The sequence below is a fragment of the Apodemus sylvaticus genome, chromosome 20 (assembly GCF_947179515.1).
Source record: "Apodemus sylvaticus chromosome 20, mApoSyl1.1, whole genome shotgun sequence".
NCBI classification, from domain to species: domain Eukaryota; kingdom Metazoa; phylum Chordata; class Mammalia; order Rodentia; family Muridae; genus Apodemus; species Apodemus sylvaticus.
Genome location: NC_067491.1, coordinates 55526159 through 55544814, shown reverse-complemented (window position 1 = coordinate 55544814; position 18656 = coordinate 55526159). Strand labels below are relative to the sequence as shown.

At 38.0% G+C, this 18656-nt stretch overlaps 1 protein-coding gene across 1 annotated transcript in view; it reads left to right on the top strand.

Moving 5' to 3' along the window:
* LOC127670575 (vomeronasal type-2 receptor 116-like) overlaps nt 1-12331 on the top strand; it is a 28943-nt gene extending 16612 nt beyond the window's left edge. The window contains exons 5-6 of the mRNA XM_052165076.1: nt 6227-6350; nt 11427-12331. Of these exons, the coding sequence (XP_052021036.1) occupies nt 6227-6350; nt 11427-12331 (1029 nt within the window). The remainder of the gene's footprint in view (nt 1-6226; nt 6351-11426) is intronic.
* Nucleotides 12332-18656: the final 6325 nt, after the last annotated feature.

Below are 18656 nucleotides of genomic sequence, written 5' to 3'. Positions count from 1 at the left end.
TGGCCATTAGAGATTCTCAGTTGAGAATTCTCTGTTTAGCTCTGTATCCCATGTTTTAATTAGGTTATTTGGTTTGTTGGTGTCTAACTTTTTGAGTTCTTTATATATTTACATATTAGCCCTCTGTCTGGTTTAGAATTAGGGAAGATCTTTTCACAATCAGCAGACAGCCATTTTGTCCTACTGACAGTGTCATTTGCTTTACCAAAGCTTTTTTTCCATGAACTGCTATTAGTCAATTGTTGATCTTAGGTCTGAGCCATTGGTGTTCTGTTCTGGAAAAGTTCCTCTGTGCCAATGAATTTGAGGCTATTCCCATTATCTCTTCTGTTATATTCAGAACAGATATCTGGTTTTATGTGCATGTCCCTGTTGCACTGGAACTTGACCTTTGTACAAGGAAATAATTATAGATCAATTCTTCAGGTGAAAGTTCTTTGTTTAGCTCTGTACCCCACTTTTAATAGGGTTATTTGGCTCTCTGGAGTCTAACTTCTTGAGTTCTTTGTACTGGATATTAGACATCTATCACATGTAGGATTGGTAAAGATCTTTTCCCAATCATCTTTTGGTTGTTGTTTTGTGTTGATAGTGTCCTTTGCCTTACAGAAGCTTTGCAATTTTATGAGGTCCCATTTGTCAATTATTGATCTTACAGCATAAGCTATTGTTGTTCTAATCAGGAACTTTTCCCCTGTGCCCATGCACTCCAAACTCTTCCCCACGTTCTCTTCTATTAGATTCAGCATATCTAGCTTTATGTGGATGTCCTTGATCCACTTGGACGTGACCTTTTTACAGGTAGATAAGAATGGATAAATTTGCATCATTCTACATGTTGAGTGTTAGGTGAACCAGCACCATTTGTAGAAAATGCTGTCTTTTTTCCACTGGAGGGTTTTTGCTCCTTTGTCAAAGTTCAAGTGACCATAGGTATGTGGGTTAATTTCTGGGTCTTCAATTCTATTGCACTGATCGCCCTGCCTATCTCTGTACCAATACCATATACCATATAGCTTTTATCACTACTGCTTTGTAGTGGAGCTTGAGGTCAGGGATGGTGATTCTTCCAGAACTACTTTTAGTGTTGAGAATCTTTTTTGCTATCCTTAGTTTTCTGTTATTCCAGATGAATTTGAGAGTTGCTCTTTCTAACTTTATGAAGAATTGAGTTGGAATTTTGATGGTTATTGCATTGAATCTGTAGATTGCTTTAGGCAAGATGGACATTTTTACTATATTAATCCTGCCAGTACATGAGCATGGGAGATCTTACCATCTTCGAAGATCTTCAATTTCTTTCTTCAGAGAATTGAAGTTCTTGTCATACAGATCTTTCACTTGCTTTCTTAGAGTCACACCAAGATACTTTATATTATATGTGACTGTTATAAATGGTGTCATCTTTAATTTCTTTCTTAGCCTCTGTATCCTTTGAGTATAGGAAGGATACTGATTTGTTTGAGTTAATTTTATATCCAGCCACTTTGCTGAAGTTGTTTATCAGGTTTATGAGTTCTCTGGTGGAATTTTTGGGCTCATTTAGTTATACTATCCTATCATCTGCAAATAGTGATACTCTGACTTCTCCCTTTCCAATCTAAAATCCTTTGACCTCCTTTAGTTGTCTAATTGCTCTGGTTAGGAATTCGAGTACTATATTGAACAGGAAGGGAGAGAGTGGAAAGCCTTAACTTCCATTGATGTTGAGATATATTAATGATAAATGATTTTTAATTCCTCTTGATATTTATGGTGGTACTGTGTGTCTGTTATTCCTTTATTGTTGTTTTGCTACAAAATGATTAATTTTTTGTGTTTCTTTTGTGTAGTTACCTTTCTTGTGTTGGTATTTTCCTTTCATCATCCTGTGTTCAGTTGGGTTAATAGAAAGAGAATTGCCTACATTTGATTTTGTCAAGAATATCTTCATTTCTCCATCCATGGTGATTGAAAGTTTTACTTGGTATATTACACTGATGTATCTGTGGTCTCTTGCGGTCTGCAAGACCTCTCTCTAGAATCTTCTGGTATAGAGTCTCAGTTGAGAAGTCAGGTGTAATTCTAGTAGGTTTACCTTCATATTTTACTTTTCATTTTTCCTGGCTGCTTTTTTTTTTTTGCTATCCCTGAACTCATTTGGCCAAACTTTTCTGTTAATTAAATGAGAACACAGCTATCAATCATTTAGTTATTTATTTTTCTTTTTTAATTATTTAAAAGTATATTTTCTGTAGAGATATTTTGCTTCATATCAACCTAAGCACACATTTTTTAATTTTTTTAAATTTTATTCGATATATTTTTTATTTACATTTCAAATGATTTCCCCTTTTCTGGTCCCCTACTCCCCGAAAGTCACATAAGCCCCCTTCCCTCCCTCTGCTCACCCACCCATCCCTTTCCACTTTCCTGTTCTGGTTCTGTCTTATACTGCTACACTGAGTCTTTCCAGAACTAGGGGACACTCCTCCATTCTTCTTGTACCTCATTTGATGTGTGGATTATGTTTAGGGTAGTCCAGTTTTCCAGGCTAGTATCCACTTATTAGTGAGTGCATACCATGATTGATCTTTTGAGACTGGGTTACCTCACTTAGTATGATGTTCTCCAGCTCCATCCATTTGCCTAAGAATTTCATGAATTCATTGTTTCTAATGGCTGAATAGTACTCCATTGTGTAGATGTACCACATTTTTTGCATCCATTCTTCTGTTGAGGGATACCTGGGTTCTTTCCAGTTTCTGGCTATTATAAATAGGGCTGCTATGAACATAGTGGAGCATATATCCTTATTACATGCTGGGGAATCCTCTGGGTATATGCCCAGGAGTGGTACAGCAGGAACTTCTGGAAGTGAGGTGCCCAGTTTTCTGAGGAACCACCAGAATGATTTCCAGAGTGGTTGTACCAATTTGCAACCCCACCAGCAGTGGAGGAGTGTTCCTCTTTCTCCACATCCTTGGCAACACCTGCTGTCTCCTGAGTTTTTAATCTTAGCCATTTTACTGGTATAAGGTGAACTCTCAGGGTTGTTTTGATTTGCATTTCCCTGATGACTAGTGAAGTTGAGCATTTTTTTTTAATTTTTTTTATTCGATATAATTTATTTACATTTCAAGTGATTTCCCCTTTTCTAGCCCCCCCTCACTCCCCGAAAGTCCCGTAAGCCCCCTTCTCTTCCCCTGTCCTCCCTCCCACCCCTTCCCAGTTCCTCGTTCTGGTTTTGCCGAATACTGTTTCACTGAGTCTGGTACAGGAACACATGAAGGACATACTTAAAGAAATTCAGGAGAAAATGGATCAAAAGTTAGAAGCCCTTGCAAGGGAAACACAAAAATCATTGAAAGAAATCCAGGAGAATACAAAAGCCAACAAGGAGGAAATGCAAAAAACACTTAAAGAAATACAGGAGAACTTTGGTCAACAGGCTGAGGTCATGAAAGACGAAACACAAAAATCTCTTAAAGAAATACAGGAGAACTTTGGTCAACAGGCTGAGGTCATGAAAGAGAAAACACAAAAATCTCTTAAAGAATTACAGGAAAGCACAGACAAGCAAGTGAAGGAGCTAAGCAAAACCATCCAGGATCTAAAATCAGAAGTAGAAACAACTAAGAAAACTCAAAGGGAGACAACTTTGGAGATAGAAAGCCTTGGGAAGAAATCAGGGGACAGAGATGCAAATATCAATAACAGAATACAAGAAATAGAAGAAAGAATCTCAGATGCTGAAGATTCCATAGAAACCATGGACTCAACAGTTAAAGAAAATGCAAAATGCAAAAAGCTTGTAACCCAAAATATCCAGGAAATCCAGGGCACAATGAGAAGACCAAACCTAAGAAGCATTATAGGCATAGATGAGAGTGAAGATTTACAACTTAAAGGGCCAGCAAATATCTTCAATAAAATTATGGAAGAAAACTTCCCTAACCTAAAGAGAGAGATGGCCATGAATATACAAGAAGCCTACACAACTCCAAACAGACTGGACCAGAACAGAAATACTTCCCGACACATAATAATCAAAACACCAAATGTTCTAAACAAAGAAAGAATATTAAAGGCAGTAAGAGAAAAAGGCCATGTAACATATAAAGGAAGACCTATCAGAATCACAGCAGACTTTTCACCTGAGACTATGAAGGCTAGAAGGTCCTGGGCAGATCTCATGCAGACACTAAGAGAACACAACTGCCAACCAAAACTACTATATCCAGCAAAACTCTCAATTACCATAGACGGAGAAACTAAGATATTTCACGACAAAACCAAGTTTACCCAATATCTATCCACAAACCCAGCCCTAAAAAGATAATAGGAGGACAACACCAATACAAGGAGGGAAACTTCACCCTGGAAAAAGCAAGATAGTAACCTTTCATCAAACCCAAAAGAAGTTAAGCATTCAAATTTAAAAAATAACGTCAAAAATGATAGGAAGTAACAATCACTATTCCTTAATATCTCTTAACATCAATGGACTTAATGCCCCAATAAAAAGACACAGACTAACTGACTGGATACGTAAACAGGACCCTACATTTTGCTGCTTACAGGAAACACACCTCAGGGTCAAAGACAAACACTACCTTAGAGTAAAAGGCTGGAAGACAATTTTACAAGCAAATGGTCTCAGGAAACAAGCTGGAGTAGCCATTTTAATATCAGATAAAATTGACTTTCAACCCAAAGTCATCAAAAGAGACTCTGAGGGACACTTCTTGCTGGTCAAAGGCAAAATACAACAAGAAGAACTCTCAATCCTGAACATCTATGCTCCAAATGCAAGGGCACCTTCTTTCATAAAAGAAACTTTATTAAAACTCACAGCACACATTGCACCTAACACAATAATTGTGGGTGACTTCAACACTGCACTTTCCTTGCTGCTTTTAATACACTCTTTTTATTCTGAACATTTTGTGTTTTAGTTATTATGTGGTTGAAGAGATTCTTTTTTTGGCCAAATCAATTTTGTGTTCTGTAGGTTTCTTTGTTTATGGCCTTCACTTTCTTTAGGTAAGTGGTGTTTCCTTCTATGATTTTTGAGGATATTTTATGTGCCTTTGAATTGAGAATTTTTTACCTGATTATATTTCTATTATTCAGGTAGCAGTGTGGAATAGAAGATGGAGCTGGATTTCTCAGGTGGGCGCAGGCCTCCCAGGCAGAGCTATGGGCTAGGCAGTAAGGTATTAGTTGAAGATTGCAGATAAAAGTAGGGACAGAAAAAAGGTGGCGTTCTGAAAAGATGGAGTAGGCATAGAGATCTGGGTTTGCTGGACTCCTGGCAGGCAGAGGATTGGGGTATGGGTGTCTCACCCGGCTGTTCCCTGTGCGAGAAGACCTCCTGAGGGGCAGGCAGAGCTGTGGGCTGGGGAGAATGGTGCCAATCCTGATTGCAAGTAGAGGTGTGGGCCAGAAGGAAGATGGAGCCACCATGTAATTTTTTAGTGAAACATTTTTGTAGATCTTAGCCTTTCATTGTAACTGTAATTTTATTATGTCTCTAAGGGTCTCTAACCACCTGCTCTAAGATTATACACTGAACAAACCCTTCACTATTCCATCCCACATTTTATTCACCAAAGGTTCGTTTTCCCTTTTTGATTTCTAAACTTTTCAAACATAAAATTTTTCTACTAAGTAATCTGTGTGAATCATTTGAATGTAATAAGAAACGAATTTTAATCTCTTCATCCAAACATTTATACTTGGGATGTGAAAGTACTTTCATACTATTTTATGGCCTTTAATTTAATTGCAGGTTTATACAAAATGCTCAGAGACCTGAATTTGGCAAATAATGCATGAAGCTAGAAGATTATTATCACACAAATTTTACTCTCTTAATTATTATTTTGATGCTCTGGACAGTCACCATTACTAAGGCAACTCTTATAAGAAAAACATTTAATTGGGGTTGGCTTACAGGTTCAGAGGTTCAACTCATTATTATCAAGGGGGAAAGCATCACAGCATCCAGTCAGGCATGATGTAGGAAGAGCTAAGAATTTTTCATCTTGTGCCGAAGGCAAACAGGAGAAGACTGGCTTCCTGGGAGCTAGGATGAAGGTCATAAAGCCCATGCCCACAGTGACACACTTCCTCCAGCAAGGCCACACTTACTCCCACAAGGCCTCACCTTCTAATATTGCTATTCCCTGGGCCAAGAATTTAAAGACATCATAAGTACCAATACATATTTTATTTACATCAGGTTCCCACCTCTACATGCAGTGTGATCTGTACCCCTGGATTCAGGAGATTTCATCAGGAACAGACACCAGACTGCTGCTTTAATTGTGTTCAGTGCCCAGAGAATGAGGTATCCAATGACACAGGTATGTGTTTGTGTGCAGAATAATTTGTTGATATCTTCTCTTTTACAAAATAGAAATTTAAATGAGTCTGAAAGAAGCTGAAGATATAAGACACGCGTTTCAATATAATCATTTTACTTATATCAACAATATTCTGAACCCTGGAAGGAAATGCACTGTCCTCCATAAACACACATTTTGTTCATATTATGTTGGTTACACAGTTTATAGTTTCCAAAGAATATTTAATGGAAATATTTTAGCTATTATTCTGTCAGAAAAATTTGTACATAGTATTGCTATACATATGTCTACTTGTCCTTGACTATATGCACAATTTAAATTGACAACATGAACAGTACACTGTCTTGTTATCCTAAAAACCAAATTGGTTCCTGAGAGAGACCAGGGGCTCAGGCTCTTGTTATTATTTAATGAAATGTATTTAAGATGTGAGCTCCTTGGAGAATAGCAGCACTTACTATGACAGAATTAGGGTAAGAGTATAAAATCAAAAATTCACACAAAGATGTGGTAGTGTTATTCTGCGACCTATGGAGAGATAGAGGGAAGATTTGTAAGATGTATTTTGTTGCTTCACATATAGCTTGGAATACGTAGTTGAGAACAATAAAAGGGTTTCCCTCAACTAGTGGAAACTGAGGAAATACATCTGATTTGATGATTGTCTTCTGAATGTCAAATATATGCAAAAAATATATGTGTTCCAATATTGACATGCAAAAATCAACCACAGTACAATCATGCAATCATGCACATAATAATTCACCTAAGTATATTTTAGTTGAAAGGTAACTACATCCCCTTCCAATTCTCTATTCAGCACCAACTATTAACCCTGCTTGAAACTGTTATATATGCCTCCTCTGTTCTCAGATTAGTAGCAAAAGGACACTATAGAGATACACTATATATACATTAATTAAGAATAAATTTAATACAAGAGGATAAGAATGGATTGATTTGCATTCTTCTGCATGCTGTCAGTAGCACCAGCACCATTTGAAAGGCTGTCTTTTTCCACTGGATGTTTTTAGTTTCTTTTGTCAAAGATCAAGTAACCCTAGCTGTGTGGGTTCATTTTTGGGTCTTCAGTCTATTCCATTGATCTGCCTGCCTGTCACTGTACCATGACCATTCACTTTTTACCACTTTTGCTCTGTAGTTCTGCTTGAGGCCCAGGATTCTGATTCCCCCAGTTCTTATATCCTGGTTTTTTGTTATTCCACATGATGTTGAGAATTGTTCTTTCTAACTCTATGAAGAAGTACGTTGGGATTTTGATGGGGATTGCATTGAATCTGTAGACTGTTTGTGGCAAGATGGCTGTTTTTATTATATTAATCCTGCCAATCACAAGTTTGGAGGTCTTTCTATCTTCTGAGGGCTTCTTCAATTTCTTTCTTCAGAGGCTTGAAGTTCTTGTCATACAGATGTTTCACTTGTTTGCTTAGAGTCACACCAATATACTTCATATTGTTTGAGACAATTGTAAAGGGTATCATTTCCCTATTCTCTATCTCAGCCTGTTTATCTTTTGAGTATAGGAATACTACTGATTTGTTTGAGATAATTTTATATCCAGCCACTTTGCTGAAGTTGCTAATCAGCTGTAGAATTTCTCTGGTAAAGTTTTTGGAGTCACTTAAGTGTTCTATCATATCATCTGCAAATAGTGATACTTTGATTTCTTCCTTTCCAATTTGTATCACTTTGACCACCTTTTGTTGCCTAATTGTTCTAGCCTTAACTTGAAGTACTATATTGAATAGATATGGAGAAAGAGGGCAGCTATTCCCTGATTTTAGTGGCATTGCTTCAAGTTTCTCTCTACTTAGTTTGATGTTGGCTATTGGTTTGCTGTATATTGCTTTTACTATTTTTAGATATGGGTGTTGAATTCCTGATCTTTCCAAGACTTTTAACATGAAGGGATGGTGAATTTTGTCAAATGGCTTTTTAGCATCTAATGAAATGACCATGTGTTTTTTCATTGAGTTTGTTTATGTAGTGTATTACATTGATGGATTTCCATATGTTGAACCATTCTTGCATCCCTGGGATGAAGCCTACAGGATTGTGGTGATTGATTGTATTGATGTGCTCTTGGATTTATTTGGCATGAATTTTTTTGAGTATTTTTGCACAGATATATTCATAAGTGAAATTTTTCTGAAGTTCTCTTTCTTTGTTAGATCTTCATATGGTTTTGGTATCAGCATAATTGTGACTTGGTAGAATGAGTTGTGTAGTGTTTCTTCTCTGTATTTTTTGTAGAATATTTCGAAGACTGTTCATATTAGTTTTTTGTTGAAGGTCTACTAGAATTCTGCACTAAAACCTTCTGGTCCTGTGCTATCTGTGCTAGAGCATTTTTTTTTGGTATGTGTCCAGAAGTGGTATAGTTGTGTCTTCAGGTTGAACTATTTCCAACTTTTTAAAGAACCATAAAGTTGTTTTTTAGAGCAATTGTACAGGTTTGCAGGAGTGTTCACTTTTCTCCATATCTGGGGCCTGCATGTGTTGTCACTTGAGCTTTTGATCTTAGCCATTCTGGTTGCTGTAAAGTGAAATCTCAGGGTTCTTTTGGGCTGCATTACCCTGATGGATTAGCATACTGAACATTTCTGTAAGAGCTTCTCAGCCATTCAAGACGCCTGTCTTGAAAATCCTATTGAGGCCTGCAACCCAATATTAATAGGGTTATTTGGTTCTCTGGAGTCTAAATTTTTGAGTTCTTTGTGTTTTTTGGATAATAACCCTTGCTCAGGGGAAGATCTTTTGCCAATATGCAGGATGTCCTTTTCTCCCATTGATGATATCCTTTGCCTTATCGAAGTCTTTCCGGTTTTTTATGAAGTCCCACTTATCAAGTATTGAACTTAGACTCTGAGACATTGGTGTTCTGTTCAGGAAAATTTCTCCTGTGCCAATAATGTGTTCAAGGCTATTTCTTCACTTTCTCTTCCATTAGCTTTAGTGTTTCTGGTTTTATGTTCTGGTCGTTGACACATTTGGACTTGAGTTATGTGCAGGATGATAAATATGGATTGATTTCCAATTTTCTACATGCGAATCACAAGTTAGACCAGCACTACTTTTTGAAGATGTTTTCTTTTTCCATTTTATGGTTTTTAATTCTTTGTCAAAGATCAAGTGTATATTCCTGTGGGGATTTATTTCTGGGTCTTTGATTCTATGCAATACATTGACCTGACTGTCTCTGTTTCAATAGCATGTGATCTTTATCACTATTTATCTGTAGTACCCTTGCAAGACAGGGAAGGTGATCACCCCAGAAGTTCTTTTATTTTGCAGAATTGTTGAGATTATCCTGCAACTTTTATTTTCCATATGAAGTTGAGCATTGCTCTTTCCATGCCTTTGAAGAGTTGTGTTGGAATTTTGGTGGGAATTGCATTGAACCTGCAGATTGCCTTTGGTCACATGGTTATTTTCATTGTTAATCCTACTGCTCAGGAACCAGGCTACTGTTACTGGTTTTGTTTCTCTAATTTCATTCTCAGCAACTAAGCATTTCTACAAAGGAAGGCTACTGACTGGTTTGAGAGTAATTTTATATTCACCACTTTGGTGAAGTTGTTCGTTAGCTTTAGAAGTTCTCTTGTAGAATTTTGGGGATCACTTATACATATGATCATTTCTGCAAATAGTAATACCTTGGCGTCTTCCTTTCCAATTTTTATCCCATTGATCTCCATTTGTTGTCTGACTGTTCTAGCAATAATTTCATATAGTATATTTCAAAGATAGGGAGAGAGATAGTGAGCATCCTTGTCTTGCCCCTGATTTTAATGTGATTGCTTCACCATTCTCTCCATTCAATTTGATGTTGCCCATTGTCTCAGTGTGTAATATTTTTTATTATGTTTACACATGTGCCATGAATTTCTGATCTCTTCAAAATTTTATTTATTTATTATTTATTTTTCTTTTTCATTATTTTCAAGTTAAAATATATAATTATTGTATTTTATGCTCATTATTGTTTTGCCTGCATGTATGTCTATGTGAGTATATCAGATCCACTGTAATAGGAATTAAAGGAATCTGTGAACTCCCACAATGCATCTGGGATTGAACCCTGGTCCTCTGGAGGAGCTGTCAATGACTACTCTTTACCACTGAGCCATTTTTTCTGGAATTCACTCCCTTTTAAGCTTTTTTTAAAAAAAATCAAACAAATGAAATTTATTTTAAAATATACAACTCAGTATTGACATATTTTTGTCTTTGTTTTTTAAGTATGTTTCTTGTATGAAACAGAATGATGGAACCTCTTTACACAACCCAGCCTCTCAGCCTGTGTCTATTTATTGGGGAGTTGAGTATGCTGATGTTTTTAGAGAAGGCATGTTTCTAGAGAGGTAACTGAGAGTTTTATACAGCATCTTCAGGCAGCAGGATTTAAAAAAAACATTGGATTGTTGGAGGTTTTAAAATCTCATAGCCTACGCTTATTGGCCCACTTTCTTCAACTATGACACAGCTTCTACTCCTTTCAAATTTTGGTACTCAATAAATAATAAATAATAATAATAATAATAAATAATAAATAACAAGCAGATAAATATGACCCCATGTGTGTCATTCTCATTCAAACAACCCCATGTAACCTCCTTTTGGTGTCTTACAGTTTTTGTCATACCATAACAAAAAATGAAGTTATTCTAGCTTCATAAGTACTCATGATGTACCAGTTTCAAAACTTTAAAATAAAAATCAGAAAGATTATACATTTCAACATTAAATGTCCAAGAAATTCACCAATTTGTGATCTTTTAAATTATGATTTTTAAAAACTTTTATCAATATCAGAGATAATTCTTATAAGTAAGTGTCTTCTCTCTTTATCTTGAAAGTGGTATGTTATACTACCAGGGACAAACTGCTCCAGCGCATCATGATCTTACTGTCCCCTACAACATCAAACAAGAGAATTGTTGCTGAACAACAAAATGTTTATTGTGATATCCTCTGATTAATACAGATACTAAATGATCGAGTGTATAATGAGGAAATTTATTAAGGTTTCTTGTTAATGTTCTCCAGCAGATCTGGAACAGTGTGTGAGCTGTCTACCTGATGAGTATGCCAACACAGAGCACACACACTGCCTGAAAAGGCATCTCTCCTATCTGGCCTATGAAGACCCACTGGGAATGGCTCTTGCTTGCATGTCCCTGTGTTTCTCTGTACTTGCAAGTCTTGTATTTGGTACTTTTGTGAAATACAGTGACACTCCCATTGTGAAGGCCAACAACCGCAATCTCAGTTACATCTTACTAATCTCCATCACACTCTGTTTCCTCTGCTCATTGCTTTTTATTGGGCATCCTAACATGGGTACCTGCATCCTGCAGCAGATCACATTTGGTGTCTTTTTCACAGTGGCTTTATCTACTGTCTTGGCCAAGACAATTACTGTGGTTCTGGCTTTCAAGATTACCACTCCAAGAAGAAGAATGAGATCAATGTTGATATCAGGGGCACCTAACTTTGTCATTCCCCTCTGTACCCTGATCCAACTTGTTCTCTGTGGAATCTGGCTAGCAGTGTCACCTCCTTTTATTGATACAGATACACAGTCTGAACATGGGCAGATCACCATTGTGTGCAACAAAGGCTCAGTCATTGCATTCAACCTTGTGCTGTCATATTTGGGATCCTTGGCTCTGGGTAGCTTCACTGTGGCTTTCTTGGCAAGGAATCTGCCTGATAGATTCAATGAAGCCAAATTCCTAACCTTCAGCATGCTGGTGTTCTGCAGTGTGTGGGTCACCTTCCTTCCTGTCTACCATAGCACCAAAGGGAAGGACATGGTGGCTGTGGAGGTCTTCTCCATTTTGGCTTCCAGTGCAGGGCTTTTAGTCTGCATCTTTGTTCCAAAGTGTTATGTTATTTTGATAAGGCCAGATTCAAACTGTCTTCAAAATTACAGGAATAAATTACGATATTAAAACTTGCATAGTGTTACATTTTAAAATTATACTTTAAATACCTATATTTATTTTCCTGTGAATAACTACTTCTTCCATTTTTAGATTTAATTACTTTCCTGTAATACTTTTGTAGCCTTGAGTCGTTTTGATATTTCCCCCATGCAGTTTAGCATGTTCTTTTATGTCTTTCTTGTTTACCTCACATTTTGTGGACATGTGGGTCAGATTGTACATTATACCTTCTATTTCTTGAAAATATATTCTCACAACAAGCTTTATAATCCATTGGCCCTCAAGATATTCCCGTTCTAGAGAAAGCATTCATTCTCCTGTACAAGGAGATGCTCAGTTCCACAGCTGGGTATTAATTAGACTCAGCTGAGCTAAATGACTCAGACATTGCCCCCTGTACTGTAAGTAAATGGCCATTACACCAAGTGGAAGGAGTGTCTCTTAGCTCTTAGAACTTGAGATGACAAAACAGGTTTTACTAGGGCAAACAGAGTAGTGTTTGAGTCTTGCTATGGAGGATACATTGCAGTGTGTCAGAAAACTGTGTCACCAGTGCTTTGGAAGCTGAAGACTCAGAAGGATTTCTGAGATTTTGGAAGCATGAATAATATATGCCCAGGTACAAGCCATAAAATATCCTAGTAGTGCAAGTGGACATGGACTCCAAGCCCTGTCCCTAAACAGATATTTTTCTATTCATATCTGTTGACAAGAGAAAATCAGTTTCTACAGTGTAGTTATAGTGGTCATGCCATCCACATTCAGAGATTGGTCATGTCTTGTGTTGTAGTTGAAAAACACAACACACAGCCAGAATGGCTAAGATCAAAATCTCAGGAGATAACAGGTCCTGGTGAGGATGTGGAGAAAGAGGAATACTCCTCCACTGCTGGTGGGTTTGCAAGATCGTAAAACCAGTCTGGAAATCAGTCTGGTGGTTCCTCAGAAAACTAGGCATGATATTACCAGAATACTACACCATAATACTCCTGGGCATATACCCAGAGGAATCCCCAGTATGTAATAAGGATACATGCTCCACTATATTCATAGCAGCCTTACTTATAATAGCCAGAACCTGTAAAGAACCCAGATTTCCCTCAATGGAGGAATGGATACAGAAAATGTGGTATATATACACAATGGAGTACTATTCAGCCATTAAAAACAATGAATTTGGGGGCTTCCGGGCGGCCAGCGGGGAGAAGTTGGTGTGCTCCGGTCAGCCTGGGCAGCAACACCACATCTCCAGGTCCTGCAAGAGGCAAGAGGGGCTTCCGGGCGGCCAGCGGGGAGAAGTTGGTGTGCTCTGAGCTTAGGCTCCAGTCTGGAGGCCTCTGGTGGTAGCCTTCAGACCTCTCTGCTTCCGGATCCAGGTCAGCCTGGGTGGCAACACCACATCTCCAGGTCCTGCAAGAGGCAAGAGGGACTTCTGTGCGGCCAGCGGGGAGAAGTTGGGGTGCTCCGGTGAGTCCAGCGGGCCCCAGCAGGAGCCTTCAGGTGCCTGCTTTGGGATCTGAACAGCCTGGGCCAAAGCACTTGGTCTCCAGGAAGTGCGGGAGACCTGGTGTGTACCCAGAGGCAGTCTGGGAGCTCACAGCACAGCTTGCTCCTGTGGCACAGAGCTTAGGCTCGAGTCCATACTAAACAAAGAAAGAATATTAAAGGCAGTAAGAGAAAAAGGCCAAGTAACATATAAAGGAAGACTTATCAGAATCACAGCAGACTTTTCACCTGAGACTATGAAGGCTAGAAGATCCTGGGCAGATCTCATGCAGACTCTAAAGGAACACAAATGCCAGCCAAAACTACTATATCCAGCAAAACTCTCAATCACCGTAGATGGAGAAACTAAGATATTCCATGACAAAACCAAGTTTATCCAATATGTATCCACAAACCCAGCCCTACAAAGGATAATAGGAGGAAAACACCAACACAAGGAGGGAAACTTCACCCTGGAAAAAGCAAGATAGTAACCTTTTAATCAAACCCAAAAGAAGTTAAACAATCAAATTTTAAAAATAACATCAAAAATGACAGGAAGTAACAATCACTATTCCTTAATATCTCTTAACATCAATGGACTCAATGCCCCAATAAAAAGACACAGACTAACTGACTGGATACTTTGGACTTCTCTCTACTTGAACTTCATGTGTTCTGTAAGTTGTGTCTGGGTATTTGGAGTTTTGGGGCTAATATCTACTTATCAGTGAGTACATACCAAGTGTGTGATCAGTTCTGCACTATACCCAACTGGTGCTGGGCTTTTTTGGTTAGGAGACTTTTAATTACTACTTTTCTTTATTTAGGGGTTATGGGACTGTTTAGATGGTTTCTCTGTTCCTGACTTAACTTTGGTATTTGGTATCTGTCTAGAAATTGTCCCTTTCATCCTGATTTGCCAGTTGTGTTGAGTATAGGCTTTTGTGGTAGGGTCTGATGATTTTTTTGGATTTCCTCAGTTTCTGTTTTTTATATCTCTTTTTTGCTTTCTGATTTTATTAATTTGGATATTGTCTCTGTGCCCTCTGGTTAGTCTGGCTAGAGGTTTATGTATCTTGTTGATTTTCTCACAGACCCAGCTTCTGGTTTTGTTGATTCTTTGTATAGTTGTTTTTGTTTCTACTTGGTTGATTATCTCCTGACATCTACTCCTCTGGGGTGCATTTGCTTCTTTTTCTTCTCGGGCTTTCAGATGTGCTGTGAAGCTGCTAGTGTATGCTCTCTCCAGTTTCTTTTTGGAGGCACTCAGAGCTATGAGTTTTCTTCTTAGCACTGCTTTCATTCTGTCCTATAAGTTTTTATGTTTTACCTTCATTTTGATTAAATTATAAAAAAGTCTTTTATTTCTTTTTTTATTTCTCTCTTGACTAAGTTATCATTGAGTAGAGTATTGTTCAGCTTCCATGTGTATATGGGCTTTCTGTTGTTTTTGTTACTATTGACAACCAGCCTTAGTTAGTGGTGATTTGATAGGATGCATGGGATTATTTCAATCTCTTATATATGTTGAGGTCTGTTTTGTGACCAATTATTTAGTTCATTTTGGAGAAGGTACCATAAGGTACTGAAAGAAGGTATATTCTATTATTTAGGATGAAATGTATAGATATTTGTTAAATCCACTTGGTTCATAATTTCTGGTAGTTTCACTGTGTCTCTGTTTAGTTTTTGTTTCCACGATCTTTCCTTTGATGAAAGTGGGGTGTGGAAATCTCCCACTATTATTGTGTTGAGGTAAAATGTGTGCTTTGAACTTTAGTAAAGTTTCTTTTATAAATGTGGGTGCCTTTATATTTGGAGCATAGATGGTCAGAATTTTCCTTTGATGAATGGGTAGATTTTTCCTTTGATAGATATGAAGTGTCCTTCCTTATTTTTTTTGATGACTTTTGGTTGAAATTCAATTTTATCTGATATTAGAATGGCTTCTCCAGCTTGTTTCGTGGGACCATTTGCTTGGAACATTGTTTTTTAGCCCTCTACTGTGAGCTAGTGTTTGTGTTTGACACTGAGATGCATTTTCTGAAAGCAGCAAAATGCTGGGTCCTGTTTAAGTATCCAGTCTGTTAGTCTATGCCTTTTTATTGGGGAAGTGAGTCCATTGATGTTAAGAGATATTAAGGAACAGTGATTGTTGCTTCCTGTTATTTTTGATGCTATTTTTAAGTTTGTGTTACTATCTCCTTTTGGATTTGTTGAAAGAATCTTACTTTCTTACTTTTTCTAGGGTGTAGTTTCTCTCCTTGTATTTGTGTTTTTCATCTATTATCCTTGGTAGGGCTGGATTTGTGGAAAAGATATTGTGTAAATTTGATTTTGTCATGGAATATCTAGGCTTTATCATTTATGGTAATTGAGAGTTTTGCAGGGTATAGTAGATTTTGAATGCATTTGTGTTCTCTGAGGTCTGTATGCAATCTGCCCAGCATCTTCTAGCTTTCATAATCTCTGGTCAGATGTCAGGTGTAATTCTGATAGGACTGCCTTTATATATTACTTGACATTTCCCCTTATTGATTTTAATATTCTTTCTGGGTTTTGTGCATATGGTGCTTTTAATATTATATTATGGGAGGACGTTCTTTTCTAGTACAATCCATTTGAAATTCTGTAGGCTTCTTTTATGTTCATGTGCATCTCTTTCTTTAGGTTAGGGAAGTTTTCTTCTATAATTTTGTTGAAGATATTTACTGGCTCTTCAAGTTGGGAATGGCTATTCTCTTCTATACCTATTAACCTTAGGTTTGGTCTTCTCCTTGTGTCCTGGATCTCCTGGATGTTTTGGGTTAGGAGCTTTTGGCATTTTGCATTTTCTTTGACTGCTGTGTCAATGTTTTCTATGGTATCTCCTGTGCCTGAGATTCTCTCTTCTATCTCTTGTATTCTGTTGGTGATGCTTGTATTTCTTTATTGTTTCTATTTCCATTTTTAGATTGCGGATGGTTTTGTTCAATTCCTTTACCTGGTACATTTTGTTTTCCTTCAATTCTTTAAGGGATTTTTGTGATTTCTCTTTAAGGGCTTCTCTACCTGTGACCTGTGTTCTCATGTATTTCTTTAAGGGTGTAATTTATGTACTTCTTAAAGTCCTCTCTCACCACCATGAGATGTGATTTTATTTATTTATTTTTCATTGGCTATTTTATTTATTTACATTTCAAATAAAAATTCCTTTCCTTGTTTCCCCACTGGAAGCCCTCTATCCAATCCATCCTCCCAAGGCTCACCAACCCACCCACTCCTGCTTCCCTGTCCTAGTATTCCCCTATACCAGATGTGATTTTAAATCAGAGTTCTGCTTTTCTGGATCCCTGGGGCATCCAGGGATCATTGTGGTGGGAGAACTGGGTTCTGATGATGCTGAGTAGCCTTGGTTTCTATTCTTTAGGTACTTCTCCTTCCCTCTCTCCATCTGGTTATCTCTGGTGTTAGCTGTTCTTCTTGTCTCTGACTGTGGCTTGTCCCTCTTGCAAACCTCTGTGTCAGAGCTCCTTGGAGACCATCTATCTCTGAGAGGAATTTGAGTATGAAATGCTGTGGTACAGAGTCAGCTCTGGGGTTCAGAGAGAAACCAGAGGGATCCTGTCCTCAGCTGTTCCTTGATACCTGTGTACTGATGGCTCTGGGAGGATGCCTCTTGGGCCAGGAATTTGAACAGAAGTGGTGGTCTTACCTGTGTTCATTGGTGTGTCAGTTCTCCTGGGAGGCCAGGTGTTCCATGCTTGTATTTGTGTGTGTAGTGCTGTGACACAGGATCATCTCTGGGTGTAGACAGAAACTAGAAGTCTCCTGTCCCAGGCTGCTTCTAGGTTCCTGTGTCCTGACAGTTCTTGGCGGGTCCCTCTGAGCAGCAGTGGTAGTTTTTCCTCAGTTCACAGGCTTGTCTGCACTCCTTCTCTCCAGCTGCTATTTGGGTATGGAGCCCTGTGTCAGAGGATCAGCTCAGGGACTGATGGAAACCCCTGTCTGCTCTTTCTTGGTGTGTTTACTTCTTTTTTTCTAGAGATTTCAGGTGTTCTTTTAAATTGCTAGTATGAGAGCTGTCTAATTTCTTTGTGAAGGCATTTAGTGATGTGAACTTTTCTCTTAGCAGTGTTTCATTTTTACCCATAAGTTTGGGTATTTTGTGCCTTAATGAATTCATGAAATTCTTAGGCAAATGGATGGAGCTAGAGAACATCATACTAAGTGAGGTAACCCAGACTCAAAAGGTGAATCATGGTATGCACTCACTAATAAGTGGTTATTAACCTAGAAAACTGGAATACCCAAAACATAATCCACACATCAAATGAGATACAAGAAGAAAGGAGGAGTGGTCCCTGGTTCTGGAAAGACTCAGTGAAACAGTATTCAGCAAAACCAGAACGGGGAACTGGGAAGGGGTGGGAGGGAGGACAGGGGAAGAGAAGGGGGCTTACAGGACTTTCGGGGAGTGGGGGGGGTGCTAGAAAAGGGGAAATCATTTGAAATGTAAATAAATTATATTGAATAAAAAAATTAAAAAAAAAAGAAAAGCAAACAAGGAAACAACAACAACAAAAAAAACTTACATAATTTCCCTGAGTTTGTGTGCTTTCTGCTTTCTGCTGTTTCTGTCCACCTTTAATTCATGGTGTTCTGATAAGATGCAAGGGTTTTTTTTTTTTTGTTTGTTTGTTTGTTTGTTTTTGTTTTTTGTTTTTTTTTTTTGATCTTCTGGTATCTGCTGAGGCTTGATTTGTCATGGAGTTCTGTTCAGATTTCGTCTTCTAATAGTGTATTGTGACGCTAAATACTAGCTCCCAAGGCCTGGTTGTCCTACAGGGATGAGAGAATCCTA